The 19250-nt window shown below is 42.6% G+C and overlaps 3 protein-coding genes across 8 annotated transcripts in view; 2 read left to right on the forward strand and 1 right to left on the reverse strand.

Annotated features, from left to right (window-relative positions):
* The window catches only part of LOC128893705 (CCR4-NOT transcription complex subunit 6-like), a 56996-nt gene extending 37764 nt beyond the window's left edge, over window positions 1-19232 (forward strand). For 3 of the 6 annotated variants that reach the window (XM_054154871.1, XM_054154873.1, XM_054154872.1), the window contains exons 4-10: window positions 14449-14517; window positions 15256-15568; window positions 15779-15930; window positions 18102-18332; window positions 18428-18605; window positions 18685-18824; window positions 18903-19232. In XM_054154871.1, coding sequence (XP_054010846.1) covers window positions 14449-14517; window positions 15256-15568; window positions 15779-15930; window positions 18102-18332; window positions 18428-18605; window positions 18685-18824; window positions 18903-18979 — 1160 coding nt within the window. In that variant the 3' untranslated portion in view covers window positions 18980-19232. Of the gene's footprint in view, window positions 1-1680; window positions 2187-14189; window positions 14363-14448; window positions 14518-15255; window positions 15569-15778; window positions 15931-18101; window positions 18333-18427; window positions 18606-18684; window positions 18825-18902 lie in introns of those variants that run through there. The other 3 variants (XM_054154875.1, XM_054154876.1, XM_054154874.1) reach the window with 3 other exon arrangements.
* LOC128893719 (uncharacterized) lies at window positions 7219-10892 on the reverse strand. Its single transcript, XM_054154912.1, has 5 exons — window positions 8396-10892; window positions 8139-8264; window positions 7888-7996; window positions 7629-7755; window positions 7219-7563 (listed from the first exon to the last, which is right to left on the reverse strand). Exons 1-5 carry the CDS (start codon window positions 8411-8413, stop codon window positions 7356-7358), a joined length of 588 nt encoding a protein of 195 aa, XP_054010887.1. The 5' UTR covers window positions 8414-10892; the 3' UTR covers window positions 7219-7355.
* Window positions 16157-17485, forward strand: LOC128893717 (protein YIPF5 homolog). Its single transcript, XM_054154910.1, has 2 exons — window positions 16157-16500; window positions 16587-17485. The coding sequence occupies exons 1-2, from the start codon at window positions 16275-16277 to the stop codon at window positions 17144-17146; spliced, it is 786 nt and encodes a 261-aa protein (XP_054010885.1). The 5' UTR covers window positions 16157-16274; the 3' UTR covers window positions 17147-17485.
* Window positions 19233-19250: the final 18 nt, after the last annotated feature.

Here is a 19250-nt window from a genome sequence, read left to right on the forward strand (position 1 = left end):
ACAACCCATCTAGCCGAGGAATACAAAGTGGGTTCTTAGGTAAATGCTTTCCGACCCGAGCTGCTCCTCTGCGGTCGGTAACTGGGATCTGACGACACTTACACCGCCATCTTGTTCTCTTTCATTATCCTGATTCGTCGTTACGATTTCTCTCCTATATCAAGAGATGCTCTTGAAAAATTAGTATTCGCGTGCTCCAAGTCTTTAGCGATGGTTTAGTGACTAAACTTTAGTCGAAGTAAATTCTTCGATCTCAACCCCACCGTTGATGGAACACTCTGTACACTCTGTACAGGGTGATGGCGCAACATATTCTCGTAAACCAGTCGATTATTTGATAAACCATGTAACACGTCGAGGTTTGGGGAGGTCGCGCTGGCAAACCTGCGTATTGTATATTCCCAGCTAACCGCGTGATTAAATTCCATTAACATTTAGGAAATGTCAAACGCACACCGAATATCTATCGTTACGTAATAACAGTATTAATCCTACCGTTCGAACGTACCACTGGGAATTCCATGGGATTCCACGTTACGCATCCAAATCCATTAGCTTCACTCCGTACTCTGTAGCGAGAAATCAATAGACGCACGTTACAGACCGCTACTCCCAGCTAGTATATCAAACCTTGCGTCGAACGCGTGCGAGTAAGCGATGCTGAAATATAGTTAAGAACAACGCGTAACCTAACACGTATCGCTGTGTACCCTACGTCGTAGCGAAACGAAAACAAGAACGTCTTGGCGCGCAATTATTCAGAATGAATTACTCTTGTCGGTGATTAGTTGATAAATGTACCGGGTGGCCCGTAGAGGAAAAGATCGAGACGTGTTGTCGTAGTGCTGTCGACAATGGAGGATGGAAGCTTCGAGACGGAGGAGGTTCACAGTTAGACGTAATTAGACGACCGAATAAATCATGCAACGGCCAACCGGGTCTCTCCTCGGTAATTGAAATCCAGATGCTTCCGATGGACGCCATTTTATATTGGATTTCTGAGTAAGAGCCGTCTCGTAAAAACGCCCACGTGACAAAGCAAAGTAAACGAAGGAAACCCCGTTAGCGTTTATGCAAATAAAATCGGCGATCGCGGAGCAGTAAATCCAATAGTTGGACGCTTTAGATCCTCTAATACTGTATTTCTACCCGAGGCGAGGGCGGAATGGAAGGTTTTTCTCCGGTACCGTTACAGGAGCACGAATAATTTCGCCGGATCGCTCAACCACGGTGGTTATGCTTTCTCGCGTTATAGATTTTCACTGGGTTATCTATAGGTAGCTATCGCCGTATATGCTACGCTCTAAAATTTCACGTGAAACTACCTACCTTAGGCTTTATCTAACAAGAGAAAAGTATGGTTAATCGACAAAACGAACAGTTTTGCTTGGTTCCGAAGGTACCGTGATACAAGTATAATATGCGAGAGGATGAAAGCGACTTTATTCTCGGAGAGCAACATGGCCGCCAAAAGAATGCCGACCAATTCGTACAAACGCAACCATCAGAAACTATCCGAACGCTCTGCGTTCCAAATGCTTTAAAAACGCGAGTCGTGTTATCCAGCTTCGATCGAGACAACGGAATACGGAAGGTATCGTAAAGTTACCGGTAACTGTAACGTTTACCTTATGTAATTGGTTGCCTCGAGACTTAACCAAGCCCTGTTTTTTCACCTATGCTTTTTCTCGGACGACTCGGAAACTACTCGAACGCTTCACTTCCAGTATCGAACACCGTGGAATCCTTCAGAGGAGTGCGTATTGGCAGAAACGTTTCAGACTGCGATTTCGTCACAGAATTATCTCGATAGCGAGAGTGAGACTCTACGTGTCGATGGAGTTAATCGCGGTTATAAAATTGAACGCGTGGAACGAATGGCGGCCAGTTAACGTAAGATCGCGTCGAAAATGGCCGCGAGCGAAGCGTTAAAACTGTTTGTACGCGGCACCTAAAACTGCTATTCGAGATTCCCTCGCGAAAGACGTAACCGGAGATTTATGGTGTCAATTTTTCATCGCACGAGGAAAGACGAGTTGGCAGAAAAGTCGTGGAGGGATGGAAGATAGGAAGATGGAGAGGAAGTTACTGCTAACGACATCGTTTTCATCGTGCACGGAAGAATGCTTAACCCGAGAATTTTTCTAGTTAGGCGTTCGTGCTCAAGGGGGCATCACCGCGGCGACGTAAGTGGGGTACTTTGGGGGCTGCCTGAAATATCTCGAGCTTAAGCATAGTAAAGTCCACTTTGCGTTTCTAGTCTGCAACGGTGAAGCGAGACTCTAGATTTATCGGTGTCTCAAACACTGGCTAGCTTCTCTTGCTTGTTCCTTGCACTCTTCGACTACTGCTTTTTCTTTTTTTTTTCTCTGGCAGCTTCTTTATTACATCATTTCTTCCCATTCGTCGAGGGCCAAGAGCCATTGGCCATTTTCAAAGCATTCTAATTGGCATTCTCAACGTTGCGGGTTTATAAAAACGTGTAACGAATTTGTAAATTATAAATAGTATCGGGTTGTCCGGAAAGTTCTATTTTTAAGAAAAATTCAAAGGCATATTTGAATTTTCATGTATATTTATTGAATAACACATGTACCATTTTGTTCCACAACTTTTCCACCTTTTGAGGAATTCAGCCATTCGGACCTGTACCGCCTATCAAAAATCGCCATGGACTATCCGGACAGACCAATATTATACAACAGAATTCGGGTTGACGTTCCAATCGACGCTATTTACGTAACAAATATACGTCGAAAGAGCGCCGAGGAAGAAGACGAACGTACACCGCCGCGTAATATCTCCGTAGATTTCGCCGAAAGTAATGTTAAAGTTATTCCGTAATCTTGCATCTATATGTATGTATATGGCACCGGCGTGCCAAAGATCGCTGATACGACTCGTGTTCGTTGTATTCTATCGTACGACCTTGATCTCTGCTCGAGTAGCCACGCTGTCTAGCAACGGTCTCGAATCTTGCTCGCGTGCTAATAAATTTAGCCTAATAAGCTTCGAGTCCGAATACAGTGGAAAGGGAGCAGGTCGTGAGAAAACAGAGAAACGGCGAACGAGGACAGCGTTCGACGCGCAAGAGGAATCGGCTAGGAACGAGCAACAGACAGAGGGAACTGGTTGAAAATGGTAACGGGTACAAAAAGTAATCGCGTGTCTCGGTTAAGTCTGTTTAGACGTGAATTAGGAGTTATTCGACCCCGACTATCGAGTCCTGGTCCTGCAATGCGAGAAAAGGAACGGACGGTGGATGGAGCAGTGCGTAGAGTTAGAATTGACGAACAAGTGTAAGATATCGAAAAGCTTACAAGCACAAGATCCATAATAAAAAAAAAAAAATAAGAAAAAATCATCGAGAAAAGAAGAGATATCTTCATAAAGTAGGGTTCCGGAAAAGTGGAAAACACGAGAGGCGCGCGCCAAGTAGCTCTCAGAAGTACCCGCTATAGACACAAAACAAACAAACAAACAAACAAACAAACAAACAAACAAACAAACAAACAATGCGAGAAATTCAGATCGTTTGCGTCCAGAAAGCAACGGTCTGGCTCAGGGTCTGAGTTATCCCCGAGTTTTCTGTAACTGTTCAAATACAAAACGAGGACACCCATTATACTATGTAGAGTAGTAGTATTACTTGCGTGTTTTCTATTCACCGGCGAGATTTCATAATTGTTTCCTAGGCCAACTTAATTATACCGATCCGTTATGTTCCCGTTCTCCCCGAGGTGTACGTTACCGTCTCGAAACGAGTGTTAAGACAAAATGTGGCGCAGGATCGTTGCAGCAACGCCATTGCAAGGCTACCATTAGCTTCAACAACCATTCGAGTCAAATAATTAGCGCCGTGCGCTCGTATGCACGACTGTCTGTTCTGTAGGTAGTTGTTGGTGAGTAAGGAGAGTAGTTCGGGGAGGTTTTCGTTAACTTTACGAGTTATGAAACGAAGACAGATATTATTCTACGCGATTCTTGTCGATTGCGAGCCGGTTGAACGGTAGCGCAGTGTATAGTGTGTATAGTCGAATCCCAGGGCATCCGGTCCAATTTTTCGTGGTCGGGTTAGGACTGGCTAACAAATATAAGGTGTAGATAATCCCTTAGGGCGTAAGGTATGTAATGGACAAAATACGGCGTTAAGGCAAAAAGAGATCTTTGTGAGAAAACGTATCAGAAAAGTCCGATACATGGGGACGAATAGTTAAAGTACACACAAGTCTTCGGATAAATCGTGCACCCTGTATAATAGATTGGGTCAGGTCTTGGTTAGGTTGTCATCGACCAGTAGGTATCCATCGATTATGTCGGTCAGTGCAACGTTACTTATTGTTAGTCGTAATTACGGTAATCCCATCATCGATCGGTCATTTAATTACCATGCTGTTTTAATTGGCGCGTTGGCTCATTAACTTCTCTACCCTCTCTATCGCGTTTATGTAGTATCGAGTCCGGCTGTGTAGGCAAATTAACGAACGCTGCGCTGAATAATAAATAAATTATTTAAATTGTTTTCCTGCATGTATCATTTGCATTAGTCGCGTTTACAGCTATTTTAACTGTTGTTGCATATGGTATTCGGCGTTCGATCGAACCGTGTCTTTACGTTTGCCGTATCGATGCCGTTCATTCGTCCGTCGATCCTCACGGTAATTACGCTCGGGATCGCGACGTCTCGGCCGAGCTTTCGTGTCGTCCTAAAAACAAAGTGAAGGGTATTTCTGAATAAAATTTCTAAAAGTTGTTTCTCCTAGTTTCGTTCGGAAGCGCCAGAGACAACTTTTGGAAAATACTTTCAAGCAATAAATCTGCCGAAACACTTTGAAACGATGTAATTTAAACGAAAGCAATTAATTAACTGCTCAGCGTCTATGAGCAAGCCCGCCGCCGCGGTCGCGACGACGCGATACGGTTTTAATTAATTAGTCAATTAATTACAGAATTTCATTGGACGCGATCGACTGCTCGGTGAATTAATTAAAGTCGCGGTTGCACCGTTCGGAAAGGTTTTCTTCTTCGAGGATAGAGGAGGACATCGTTACGCGTCTATTTGTTTGGGTCCGTTAGAGTGGATCACCGAGAAAGAAAAATGTCGAAGAACGACTCGAAGAAGAGGCAGGTCAGCATCGCCGAGATCAGGAGCCTGCTAGTATGTAGGTAATTAGTCTAGGTTCCCAGAATCTAGACTGGGTCGTGGCAGCTTGCCCGACTATCTCCTTTGCGATACATCTAACCCAGACCTAACTCGGATCGCTACTGTTTTTTAAGCAATGATCTCATTGTCTCGAGTCGCAACACCGACGTCCGACGATCCGGACTTGACCGAAGCTCATCGACGTCTGTTCGTAAAATATCAACCCTTTACGGCTCGAGGCGTGATTGTAATTAAAGATAGTTAAAGTTTCGAGGCGAGTTGTCGGAGACGATCGCGCAAAGTTATCAGGACTAGGATTAGGGCTAAATTGGCCAGAGGGCGTCCAGTATCGGTACGCTGTACGCCTGACGGAATCGCAAAGTATCTTGGGAGAACAGAATCTGGTCCGGTGAACTTATCGAGTTACCAACTCGCCGCCGCCTCGATCGACCGGATAATCTCGCTTCTTGTACAGCTTCGACTACCGGAGGGCTTTTAACGTACCTGCCACGAATAACAGGGCCATCCTGCGGGATTCCTGACGGAACGGGAGAACACGGCTAGATAACTCGTTCTATACCGCGTCGGGTAGCGAAGGGTTCCGTTTCGATAATCTTCCGCGAACCGAGAGACAACATTTGCAACGATCAGACCGCGAACTTCGCGCACTCGAACAAACGGTTAGCGTCGCGAACACGTGCGAAACCTGTAGAGAATACACCCGTAGAAAATCGGAACCCAAACATTTCGTTTATCCGGTCGAGGTTTCTATTCTGTGTTTACAGTTGTAGAACGTGGAAAAGGACAGAGCGAAAGAGAACCACGTTACTATACTAGAAAAGTTTTGTGTTCCACAGTAATTACGTCTTCTCGCGTTTCCAGTTATTTTCATACTAATAAAATACCAGGTAGAAAGGCACGCTCTTTCAACCTCTGCTTTCTCTAATTACCAGCTCGTGAGACTTCGCATTTAACTGTGAAAACTAGTATCGTGCGATCGGCTTAGATTTCTTTTCTTCTCGATTTAATTTCGTACTATCGTACCTCAGCTACCTTGAAAACGTTAAATTATAGACTTTAATGATATCGTTAACGAAATCTTAGTCCGTTTACCTGTTAGTATCGATCGTTTAAATGCACGCCGGGCATGCGTTGTTTTATTCTAATATTTACAGCAAAGAATTGATGGGTCGGAGAGTAGAGCAACGCGTAGCGTAGTCGACTAACAACGCTCGAGAGCTTAGGTTCGAATCCCCGACCGTTCGGTCCGATTTTTTCGTGGTGCAATGGAAAAAATAAAAAAACATTAATGGAAAAAAAAAGAAATCCTGATGAAATGAGGTCCCAGAAACGTCCACAATAAACACACATAAACAAAAAGAATCGATCGCAGTCAAGATTAGAGGGAGGTCGCCTCTGGGTTGCATTAAAAAATAGATTTGCAAAATCCTATTCCGTAACTGTAGCACGTTTCGTTCTCTAGAATTTACGTTATTTCTGAGCTTTCCGCCTTGTGCGACAGGCCGTTTCATAAACATAACAGCTCCGTGACGCAGGTTGAATAGCGAAACGAGTCAAAGTGAGTTCTGTTCGACGACCAAGGCAAATAAACGGCAACGATATCTCTCGTTCCTCGGCACGGAGAACGTGTAGAGGCTCGTTCGTTTCTCTTTTCCTTTCGTTTCGAAATCTAACTCGCGAGTCAGGCCTGAATTCTCCAACGGCGAAGTCATTTCAATTTCTAATGGATGATCGTGACGCTGAATCTTTCGCGAAGCGATCCATAATATTAATCCAAACCTAATCTAGAACCTTTTCGTAAACACGAAAGCTCCGTGACGCGGGCAGAATGGCAGAGTTATCCAAAGTGAAATTTCTTCGGCAGGGAAAAGAAACGACTGCGATAGCATCGCGTCTAGACACGAGGAACGCGATGATTCGTTCATTTTTTTCTTTTCCTTTCGTTTCCACTCGTTTTCGTCTTGTCGATCTCTCCTCCTCGCACGCACGCATGCAAAGGTACCATACACGCGATGAAAAACCTTAGAAAGTATAATATACATATACGCGTTTTGATACATTTACCGTATTTGAATTTTATTATAGAACGTACATTTTTAATTTTGGTACTTCGTATCGCTACTAATCCGCTAATATTTATATATGTACGTACTTTATAGATTCGAATCGTATATTTGGAAAGCGTTCGTTTTCAATATTCCTCTCTCGTTGCTTGCAAACGAAAGCTTCGCGGTGGCGACGAGAGTCTCGCTTGCGAATCTTCGGAATCTGTTTTGCAAAGCGCCAGCGAAGCGTTTTCGTACTGAAAGCTGCCATACGTGTATCCACACAACGGACAAATCATGCGCACTTTCTTCGCGCGCTTCATCATCAACGGCACGAAGCAAAGTGGCCAACACCTGTTGACATTTTTTTTTTTCACTGATCACGTATCGACTCAAATGTTTGCGTAATTCGAATTTACCCTAAGAGGCAAAGAGCACCGATGTGCGAGGTGGTCAGTTTATCTCCTCTGGCGTGAAGTGTCGGTACCGCTTCCTTTTGGCATCGAGGACACAATTTTGTTTCATTGTGCGATTTCCACGTGTCGACTACAACGAATAACAAAGTGTCGTTACAAAAAATTACGAAGTAAATAAAACGTAATTCGAGTTCTCTTTTTTCTGGAGATTCGAACGAAATACGATTTGTATCGATACAATCCATAGAGATATAAAACGTACCGCGCGTTGCGTAGACCTTTTTTGGTTCGTTTTTCTTTGCGCATGTTCTAGCCGCGCTTTTCGGAGTTAGTCGTTTAGACGTAGCCCTCGACTCTTCCTTTTTCTCTTCCTAATATTTTACAAACTGAAATCTCTCGTGAAATAAATAAAAGCTAATAGTACGTTCGAGTCACTGGTAATGATTCGACCGATTTAAAGATCGACATTTTTCTATCGCGATCTTAGCCATAAATTACGATCCGAAAACGTACCTGAGGAAAATATTGGCGAGAACTCTTCGGATGAGATTCGCGAATATGAGCGAGAAGCCCGTAAGTGTCTCCTCCTTTTTCGCTGACTCTTCTATCGCAAACAGGACACCAGGTAGCTACGTACGACTGCAAACGAAATAACGAATAATGTCGTATAAATGTCGGGCAATTTTAACCTCCGTAGCGAAAACTTTTTCATTTTCGTGAAATTTCTATGAACGAAATTAGGAAACGCTTTGATAAAAGGACGAAGGAACCTGTGTTGCGCATATCATATTTCAGCGAACGTGATTCTTTGATCCTGCGAGGGTTTGCTGGGCATTTTTCAGGAAAATATTCGCAGGAGGTTCCTTTTCGGCTAACGTTACGTCAACAAAGTGAAGATGGCGTTGAAGGGTGGACAGCGGTTGGTGGCAGCAGCGATGCCAGTCGGGGACGCGTTTTTTCGCGCATGCGCGACCAGAATGACCGTTAACCCTTCGCACTCGAGAGGCGACACTCGCCGTTAGCTTTCACGGAGCAAATCTACAATACCTGTTTCTTTAGGGTTCGTTTCTTTGGAGCTCGACGTGTCAATAAAATGATTGTCGATGAGATAAAGGTAACCTTGTTCCAACATCTCGAAATCTTAGAACTCGTAGCAATAGATTGTTAAGAAACATCTCGAGTTGCTGGTAGATACCAAAAAAAAAATGGCCAGTGTCGTATCCACGGTAACAGGAGGGGTGCTACGGCTGAGAAAGACGACAAGGTGAAACGTAGAGTTCGTTCAAATGTCTGCAAGAAACCCGAGTAAAGGTAAAGGAGAAGGGTGGGGGTAGGAAGGGCGGAGAAAGTATGGAAGCATAAAGCAATGGCGTATATCAGGGTCAGTCGATGCGATATCGTCGATCGTTATCATTACTACGTGAAAACTTATCGAGAACCTGAATTTAAACCGATAATGGAAACGCCGGAGTCTTTTTCTGTTTCGCAGGTGTAATCGCGTATGTTGGGTGTTCCCGTGTGAACGCGCCTTTACGCCCACACCCGGTGCCTGCTCGGAACGCTGCCGTTGGCTCGCGTTGAGAAAGGAAATGGAAGTGTGTCACTGGGTCAACGGACCTTTCCTTCGTTCCCTTTCCTTGTTCCACCGACTCGCGTTGCTCGTGCCTTCTCCGCTCCCACGATGCATTAGTTCCAGACGCTACCTTTTTGTCCGGTCTTTTACCTCCCCCTTCAATTTCAAACTTTCCTTCTTCCTCTGTCATCTCACCGCGAACGGGATTCCCCGATTTACAACATGCTTCTCTAACACGATTTCGCTTTTACACGGTTTCAAAAAAAAAAAAAAAAAAAGCAAAAAAAAAACAGGAACTTTACGAGAAACGGAGGAAACAGGAGAAAATGTTCGTTCTACGCATCTCTTTGCTACGCTAATAAACCGCTAATAAGATTTGCGCGTTTATCGTAGAGTTCCTATGCAGGGTGCATTTACTAAAAATGTTGGAGTTCCTTGAAAGGGGTGCTGCGAGGAACAACATTTTTAACCGACTTCGAAAAGGAGGAGGTTACTCAATTCGACGTGTATATATATATATTTTTTTTTTTTTCTTTGGCGAAAATGTCCGAGGTTTCGTTAAAGAGATATCAAGAGAAAATCCCGACGAATCAGAGCGCGAGTATACCGGTGGAGCGGCAGCAGTAGCGTAGGCTACTCGTGGGGATCCAGGAGCGTTTTAAGGATGCACCGATGGTAAGTTCAGCGGTGGCAGCGATCGTTAGGCAAACTAGTGGCGGCAGAAAGGAAAGAGGAAGGAACCGGCGGCTCGTCACAGGCTGTGCAACCATTTCACTTGGAGGGGGTCGGCTTCCTAGTAGTCATGCAACGAGCAGAGGCCGCTTAGCACCGGAATTAAGTTGTCAGAGGAGATAGAAACCGAGCCGACTATGTTATCGCGACACAAGGATCGTGGCATGCGCCCACTTGCACCAAAGCTAGCGGCGGGCATGTGTTAGCCTGTGTGGCGTGTGGTGCGCGATGTGTGCACCATGTACAGGGTTCTACGCTTCTACGAGCCAATCTACGCCGAGAATCGACGTATGCGCGCCGCGGTTGGAAATCTTCTTTCGCAAACGAGGGAGCGAGGGAGCGACCGATTCCCCGTCAGATATTTCTTTCGCGGGGCCCAAATGAACGATCCGACCGCGGTTGGCCGTGTTCTTTGCAGACGAGGAAATCCTCGCTAAAACCTGAACAGAATGTGTGTACAATTTAGACAGCTAGTAAATTACGTTTCTTCCTTTCGACACAAAATCAAAGTTACTAGTTATTTAGTTAGTTATTTTCTTGATCGAAGGTGCAATTTTCCCTACGAGTCAGACACGATGCACCTATACACGATACCGTAATACAGGTCCTATATCGTTCCGTAGATCATTAGAGGTAGCGAGTTACGCGTCGTTATTCGGTTAGCTCGCCATGATTAATTAAAGTTTCCACGGTTCAAGTTGGTATTAAATTCTCCCGTTGACAATGTACCTCCGCAGTTTCCGCGGTGCTAAATCAAAAGCAAGATGCACCGCAAATAATTTGCCATATTGCTGCGTACTCGAAAGTTTCTGCGTACACCCAGGTGTACCAACTGCGCATGATTTACGTTATTCGGGAACCGAGAACAATAGCCAACTGTCGCGCAGCGGGTCCTACTAATCGATTCGTTGTTTTCACTCGTTCCAAAGATTTTACGAGTATTTACCTTTAACCACTGCCTTTAATTCGATAATTGCGAGCTCTTAAATTGATAATTCCATTGTAACATTAATTCGAACAAAATCCACGATCTCGCGTACGATAGCGATCCATTGTACGCGATCTGGGTCGGGTCTGAAATCCCCGTATTATTTTCCAAGCCGGAGAATCCCACGCATCCCTCGGTTCTCCCCGAACGGAGATAGCTTATAGCGTAACGTAACATCCAACTATAATGCAATTCATCGAACGATAAAATCGCGTAAGAAAGTCTCATTCCTTTCAACGAACATCCCTACTCACCGTGACTTTGCTTTTTCGACGCACTCGAGCTAACTATTCGTCGACGCGCTAAAAATATCGGACGCGCGTCGATTAAACCCGTTGAAAAGACACAAAGGACTGTCGAGAAACGCTGTAAGAAAGTGGTCGCATCGCATCCGAGTCACGAGCCGATATCTCGGTCGGTATCCAGCGCGGTAAAATGGAACCGCGTGTGCCGCTAGTCCTTTATGTTTGTCTTCTGCCCCGGCCGCAGCTAGTCACTTCCCAAAGAGAGATCGCAGCCGATAAGTTGGCCCATTGAGTATGGCCGACCGACTGAATACCAATTATCTGATCCTGCGTATCGGCCGATGCACGCAGGAGCAATATCCAGATGATTATCGTGCGGCCTGTGCTATGCAATCTTACAACCGGATCTCAAAGGTGAAGCGTGCCATTATGGGCGCTTGCCTTGCCTTGCCTTGTATCACACTTGTACATATGAGCCGAATTCGCCAAAGTACCGATATCGCCCGGGCCGCGTCGCATCATCGGTCGCCTCGTGTAAACTACGTTTTCTAACTCCAAGCAGGGCCGGCACAAGGTGGTGGGTTCACCGCGTTCGTCGGGCCACGCGGTCTACGAAAATTACTCGATTAAAAGGCACCGAATTTGATGAACTTTTTACAGAATTATACCATTCACAGATACCATTAACAGACTTAAGACATTTTCTTTAGTAGCGATGATTTATTTCAAAGGAGTGATAAAAATCACCGAAAGTATTATTATTTAATAATCATCTTATAAAAAGTATATAATATGTAACAGCATTTGTAAATAAATAATTCCTCCTAAGTGTAGAATTTTAATGCGAATTCAGCACCCGAGTTTAATATTTCTTGCTCTCGTTATATACCTTTAATTAAAGGATTAAGTAATAAAGCAAATCGACTACCGCGAACGGATAAAAGACCACTGGAAACTTTCGATAAAGTTAATTGCAGACCGATCGTGTTTTATCTTCGCATTATCTCGGTATTATTTTCTGTTAGGTGAACTACTAGGTAATATATTTCTTCTCCCATGGCACAGGTGCATGCTCGGATGCATGTATCATGCCGTGATCTTACGAACCTGTGTAAATTTTTCCAAGAACAAGATATCTTACCCAATGAATGCCAACACGTCTAAGAAAGGCGTGGCCAGGCGATATACGTGATTTATCCAGCGTACAGTTTTTTTTTTTTTTATCTCGGTTCACGAAGAAACAACGTTCTCAAATAAACTGCCCAAAAAATCTCTAGTTGTCTAGTAACATTTTTATTATTAGAATCCTCTATATGGCCATTCTTAAGACTGGCGGGAATTTTAAATCAAACACCGGACATTTTTATATCAATTTCGATTACAAGACGCACCTGCATTTTGGAGGCAATTTTGTTTAAAGAAAAAAGTGCGTCTTATAGTCCGTAAAATACGGTAGGTCCGAATAGCGTCTGGTTAGGTCTAGTTAGGTCTTTGCCTTTCACCTTGCCTTAAGCAGCGACTAAGTGGAGCAGCAGAAGCGGATAAACAGGACTATTTCGCTATTCGGATATCCTATAATTCGAGCCTAATAACTCGATCTCTCCAGGAGAAACAACGTCGAGTATTCGGTCGAATGACATCGGGCCGGGGTAAGTAAGACAATGGAAAAGGAACACACAGAGTTACCAGTCGGTAATGAAGGCTCCATTGAGAAACAGCACGCACACCTCTAGCTATTCCCAGTGCAGCGGTGGTGCTCTCTACCACACCGCACACCGGTGATTATGTCAGGCGACCGTTACTTCGGCTGCAATAGTTACGCGCCAGATGGTCGCATACATCCGAGGTGTGTCTGGCTAATATGACTGATTGCAATCTACGCGAGATAAAGTTAAGGTTCACGACCGGCGTCCAGCTGGCGAAGTTGCCCGCTGGTAACATGCTGGCAACCTCTGCGCGGCTTATCCCATGGGAATTTCAGCGGGATGTTGCCTGACTGCTGACTCTCGCCGTTACCTGTTGGCAACCTCCAATCCTCGGAGCAGATACGCTTTAATAAATGGGCTCCGGTCGAGGTTGCAACCTTCATCAGCAAAGATACACCTGATAGCATCGGCCATATCGTCGGTCAGCACCATTACCGATGTCATGTCGGTACGTCCACTGTTTACTTGGCTACAGGACGACCCGATTCTTCATTCTTACAAGCTTCGACGAAACAAATTCGAACGAGGTCCTGTTCATTGAAAATTAATTTCCCCTAATTAATTTGTAGTTTCTAGATCTGAGTTTCTAGAGCTGTACTATACTCTGCATCGATGTCGAGGATTATGTATAGTATCGTCCTGAATTACCGTACGAGACATTGTGTAACGCTGTATGAAGTGGGAGTATTTTGTATCTTTCACTATTCTGACGTATAATGTTGAAATATTATGTCGTTACCGGCATTAGACTCTATTTCGATGGTGTCCTCTTTCTAGATCACATTCGAAGACTAAAAATTGTATAGATTTACAACGAGTAGAATTAATCTCTTCGTCTGGCAACGAAATGGTTGACCGATAAACCAATTATCACCCATCAAGAGGCTTAACGTCTAACGTTTCTTATCCTTCAAGTCCCCCTCACCCCCTCTGCCACCCCTGGATGGAAAATGCGCATGGCTCATCTTTAGCATAACACGCAAATATTAAGTTTCCAAACCTGATGTACTAGAGTTGTTCCTCCACCTGAGCAAGGAAGTTACTTAGTATTTCCGCGTTCCGTATGCGTACCACCCGCGGTCGCGGACTTGTTTCGGCTTCACCCTAACTGACCTCCATCCATTAGATCACGTCAAGCCAGAACATAACACCCAGTACGCTTTCTCCTCCCCCTCCCCTCTCTCTCTCTCTCTCTCTCTCTCTCTCTGCTTCTTTTTCTCGTTGGACACTTCTCATTTAAAATAACTTCAAAGCGAGCAATTTCCACGCACTCGGATAGGTGTATACATACGCACGGCACTAAACAAGTTTGGTAATTTATTTCCTTATAAACTGCACACGATTAAAAGTCACACTATCATTATTTAACCTTCCTTGTTTTTTTCTTTTTAGCAAATACGTAATTCTGTTTGCGTTTACCAGCCAACTTGAAACACAGTCGGGCTGTATATTGTGTAAAATATCGTCCGTAAACCACAACTTATCGAATAAATGTCGGTATCGATTAAACGATATATAATGTATGTACGCGATATACATGTAACGTTATTGTTAATCGTTGGGATTTTCTTGCTTTCAGTTACCGCAAATCATCCACCCCAGAGACCCTGGATACCATTGACGAGGCCAAATAGGACGAGACCAACATGTAAGCAATGCACTTTTTAATACTAATGCCGTCCGTTAAATACTATTGGGCACCACTGTGGTTTTTGTTTTTATGTTTTCTAGCGCTTAACTGGGAGTTTACTGACACTTTCCCGGTTCCCTTTATTGTTCTTACAAGGTGTAATTTTTTTTTGATTGTTCAAATTCTCTTTTTATTTTTATCATCATTTCTTTATTTTTTTGCCTTAGGCTTTTTTTTCATACTTTTAGCCCTAACCCAACCATGAAAAAAACCGGGGCGGACCCGGCCGAGATTCGAACCCAGGTTTTCAGCGTGGTAGTCCACTACGCTACGCACTGCTCTACCGTAAATGTAACGTACAGAGTTACGATAACGCGAACTAAGACCAAAATCCAGGAGTTATGTAAGGCAAAGTAATGTTAAGAAAAATAGAAATAATTGTATCGTGATGTATAGATTTAGTGCAATAACTGAAGTGATGGCTACGCACTTGAAAAAAAAAACCAAGCAACCGTCCGCCCCGACCACTGTGGTGCCATGCGAGAACTATCAGTCAGCATAGTGTTAATATAAATACTCTATATTTCTCTAATATTTCATAATTCCTACAATATAATGCTGAGAACATTCGATCCAATCTCGGTAATGGATAAGAAAGTTTCGCTGGTCATAGCAAAAAGACGATTGACTGTTTTAAACAAACAACACCAGAGGGTACGTTTTTTATTCACCGAGCATTTTTTTTTCCTGTTTTAGGTATATTCACTGTAATGTGTTACAACGTGCTGTGCGACAAGTACGCGACGCGACAGATGTACGGTTATTGTCCTAGCTGGGCGCTCGATTGGGAGTATAGAAAAAAAGGAATCCTCGACGAGATACGGCATTACGCCGCGGACATCATCAGCTTGCAGGAAGTCGAGACAGACCAATTCTACAATTTTTTCCTGCCGGAGCTCAAGCAGGACGGTTACGATGGAATCTTTTCTCCGAAATCTCGGGCAAAAACCATGGCAGAGAATGACCGCAAATACGTGGATGGCTGCGCCATTTTTTATAGGACGGCAAAGTAAGCGGCGCAATGTTCGAGTACATTTTTTCCGTTCGCTTTATTCAAATATATAAAGTTTCGGTGAATTATTTCCCTGAGTAACGAATCGCGAAATCAGGAAAATTTTGATCGAGTAAAGGGTTTGCAATTCGTGACAATAATTCTTTGGTGTTGGCATTAAAATTAATCGTGCGCCATTTTAATCGATCGTTTTGGTTTGTTTCGTAGATTTACCTTGATAAAGGAACACTTAGTCGAATTCAATCAGTTGGCAATGGCGAACGCGGAGGGCTCCGACAACATGCTGAACAGAGTGATGCCAAAAGATAACATCGGACTTGCCGCCCTCCTCAAGACAAAAGAAGCTGCTTGGGACAATGGTAAGCAACAAAAATATGACGAAAAGTTTATTAATATTCGTTAAAACGAATCAAACTTGCCATTTTATATAAAACCGGGTAATAATCGTTAAATCACGGTTCTTTTGTTATCGTTCAACGATTTTATTTTTCAAAAAAGATTAATTATGTACCGGGAACTGTTCTACCGACAATATTCAAAATTGTCCCGCGCGCATCTTATACACGATGGTGGGAGAAATTCAACATGGCTCCTGTGATGTGACAGTTTGCTATTTCGATGATGCGTGGTATCTGTGGATTAGGTGAAAAATAAAAAGTATATAAACTTTTGGGTAACGTCGAGTTTATGTAACAGTGCAACAATGTCTGGTTATACTGGCCAGGAAAATTACTGGGAACAACCGTACCCAGCCCAACAAAATTTCGATTCCTCTGGCTTCGAGCAACCTAACCAACAATTCGAATTTCAAACATATAGCGACCAACAATCCGATAATTATTCTTTGTATGGTCAGAAAAGTTATCTGAGCAATAGTCAAAATGCGTACAGAGATGGTATGTACGACCAGGATGATTTTACAAAAACAGGTGAACAATTAAAATAAAAATTGAATGTAAAGTCGGTATTCGATTAAACTCTTGCAATACTTATTGCTTTGAACACGAAAGTATAGGTTCCAACGGATTTGTGGACGAGGAGGAGGAACCGCCGCTTTTGGAAGAACTAGGCATAGATCCCGATCGAATATTACAGAAAACATTGGCCGTTTTGAATCCATTTCACAGAAGAGGACAAATCGACGATGCAAATTACTTGCTGCAAGATTCTGATTTGGCTGGACCAGTGTCATTTTGCTTAGTACTCGCGGCGTTTCTTTCCATAGCTGCCTCGAAGGCATATTTTGGTTACGTGTATGGCTTAGCAGTGATATCGTGTATATTAATGTATATTCTTTTGTCGTTAATGAGCAATACAAGCAATATCACATTATCAGCTGTAGCATCTATTCTGGGGTACTGTTTATTACCTGTGGTAGCACTCGCCGGTTTAAGTATTTTTATTAAACTACAAGGCTCTATCGGACTACTTGTTGCTATACTTGCTGTTGCTTGGGCAACACTTTCCGCATCCAGATTTCTTTCTACTATATCCGGAGAACAAAACCAACGCCTCCTCGTTGCTTATCCTTGTGCTCTTTTATATGGCACCTTTACATTGATAGTGATATTCTAATAAAATCTAAGGAACTTGTTTGAATTAAATTTTTTCATATAAATAGCCTTGTTCCATTAAATACTTGCAGCATATGAATGATATCTCCTCCTGAAAAGCTTTTGATTTATGTAAAAAGTTTTATATGGATATAATAATAAAGAGCAGCACTCCCATTCTAATTCGATACTTTTATAATCATTGATCGATATGTGAACTATCATCATTTCAGTCTATTCAATTTATTACAAATATATTCAAAGTACATAATAGCGTGGATGTATCTATGTAGTAACACGATTTATACTTCATATGTATCATATTTTAAAATATACCATAATAGTTTTGTGTATTTGATTATTTCCTGTACAATTTCTATTTTTATATAATATAATAATTCCTATAAAATTATGCGTACAGCTTAATTAAATTTGATGTCTCGTATTTGTATATACAGGGTGTTTCAAGACATTTGAAGCCCTGTTTGTAGGATCAATTTCAGGCTTTATTTTACCTTAAATGATCTCGTATGATAGATCGATAAACTTGTATAAACAAATGCTATCTTATTATGGATGAAAATATATGATTCCATTTAAAAAATTTATTCGTTTTTTAAATCTCTACCACCGGTTTGCTTACTTTTATTAATGTCCCCGCCCTTATACCAAATAACTTTCGTAAAAACATTGTTTTGATATCTTCTTCCCTACATCAGATATTAAATTTAATCATTCTGCTATAAATGAAACACCCTGTATTGTATAACTGTCAAAAGAATCGGTACAGAAAATAGAATCCGACACTAACTCAACTTTGCTAAGTAACAATGATCAAGGATTTATTAACAACCTGCGTAGCACTTGTAAGACAAAGAGTATCTAAGATACAGAAAAGTCATTTTCTCGAAATATTATTATTATTGAATCAAGTGTATTACCTGTTTCATGATAGTTGAATTCTGATTTCTTTTCAGGAGTTCCATCAGATCCAGCGCAAGTTCAACAGCCAATCTTAGTCTGCACAGCACACATTCACTGGGATCCAGAATTCTGTGATGTCAAATTAATTCAAACGATGATGCTCAGTAACGAACTGCGTTCCATTCTGGACCAAGCTGGCCAGTCGTTCAGACTCGGTCACAAGACAGACTCTTCCAATGTTCAATTGTTACTTTGTGGAGACTTCAATTCCTTACCTGATTCTGGTAAATAATTACAATTTTTATTATTACCGGGCAGTTTGCTTTAGGGTCCCGTTTCTAAATTTACCATTAATATTTATCGAAATGCGTAATTGCAGGTGTAATTGAATTCCTCACATCAGGGAGAGTAGCAGCTGACCACCGTGACTTTAAAGACTTGGCATACAAATCATGTTTGCAGAAGATCTCCGGATGCGATAAGCCTAATGAGTTCACCCACTCGTTTAAGCTTGCATCTGCCTATAGCGAAGACATCATGCCCTACACTAACTATACGTAAGCTCTGCCTTGTGAAGTATTACAATTTAAAAAAAGTTTACATTGAAGTTAATTAATTGTGCGTTGAACTTTCCAGATTCGACTTCAAGGGCATAATAGACTACATTTTTTACTCAAAACAGAGTATGATACCTTTGGGACTTCTGGGCCCTTTGAGTACAGACTGGTTCAGAGAACACAAAGTGGTCGGTTGTCCACATCCTCATGTTCCATCTGGTATTTAACCTTCTATAAGTAATGAAACGTTAAACCATGAAAACGATAGGTGATTGTCTTATGGATACTTCATTTCAGATCATTTTCCATTATTGGTAGAGCTAGAGATGACCCCGACAGTAGGCACAAGCAATGGTTTGATCTCGAGGAGGTAGCAGCAGCTGCGACCTAGGCCCAAGTAATGATAAGAAAATAATAAAGAATAAAGAAAGAACCACCACATTTTCTCTAACTTCTGGCTTTAGCAATATCACTCGCAGTCAACGACTACTCCAATGGCGAATCTTTCAAATACTCCATGTTAGCGCACATTCAAGATATCAGATATCGATGAATAATTCTAACGACCAGGTGAAGGGTGTTGTAATGCGTTTAGCCCATGTATAGTGTATTGCATTTTTTAACACTTGACTTGCGGGGGGGGGG

This window comes from Hylaeus anthracinus, unplaced genomic scaffold, assembly GCF_026225885.1.
Source record: "Hylaeus anthracinus isolate JK02 unplaced genomic scaffold, UHH_iyHylAnth1.0_haploid 3, whole genome shotgun sequence".
In the NCBI taxonomy this organism is placed as follows: domain Eukaryota; kingdom Metazoa; phylum Arthropoda; class Insecta; order Hymenoptera; family Colletidae; genus Hylaeus; species Hylaeus anthracinus.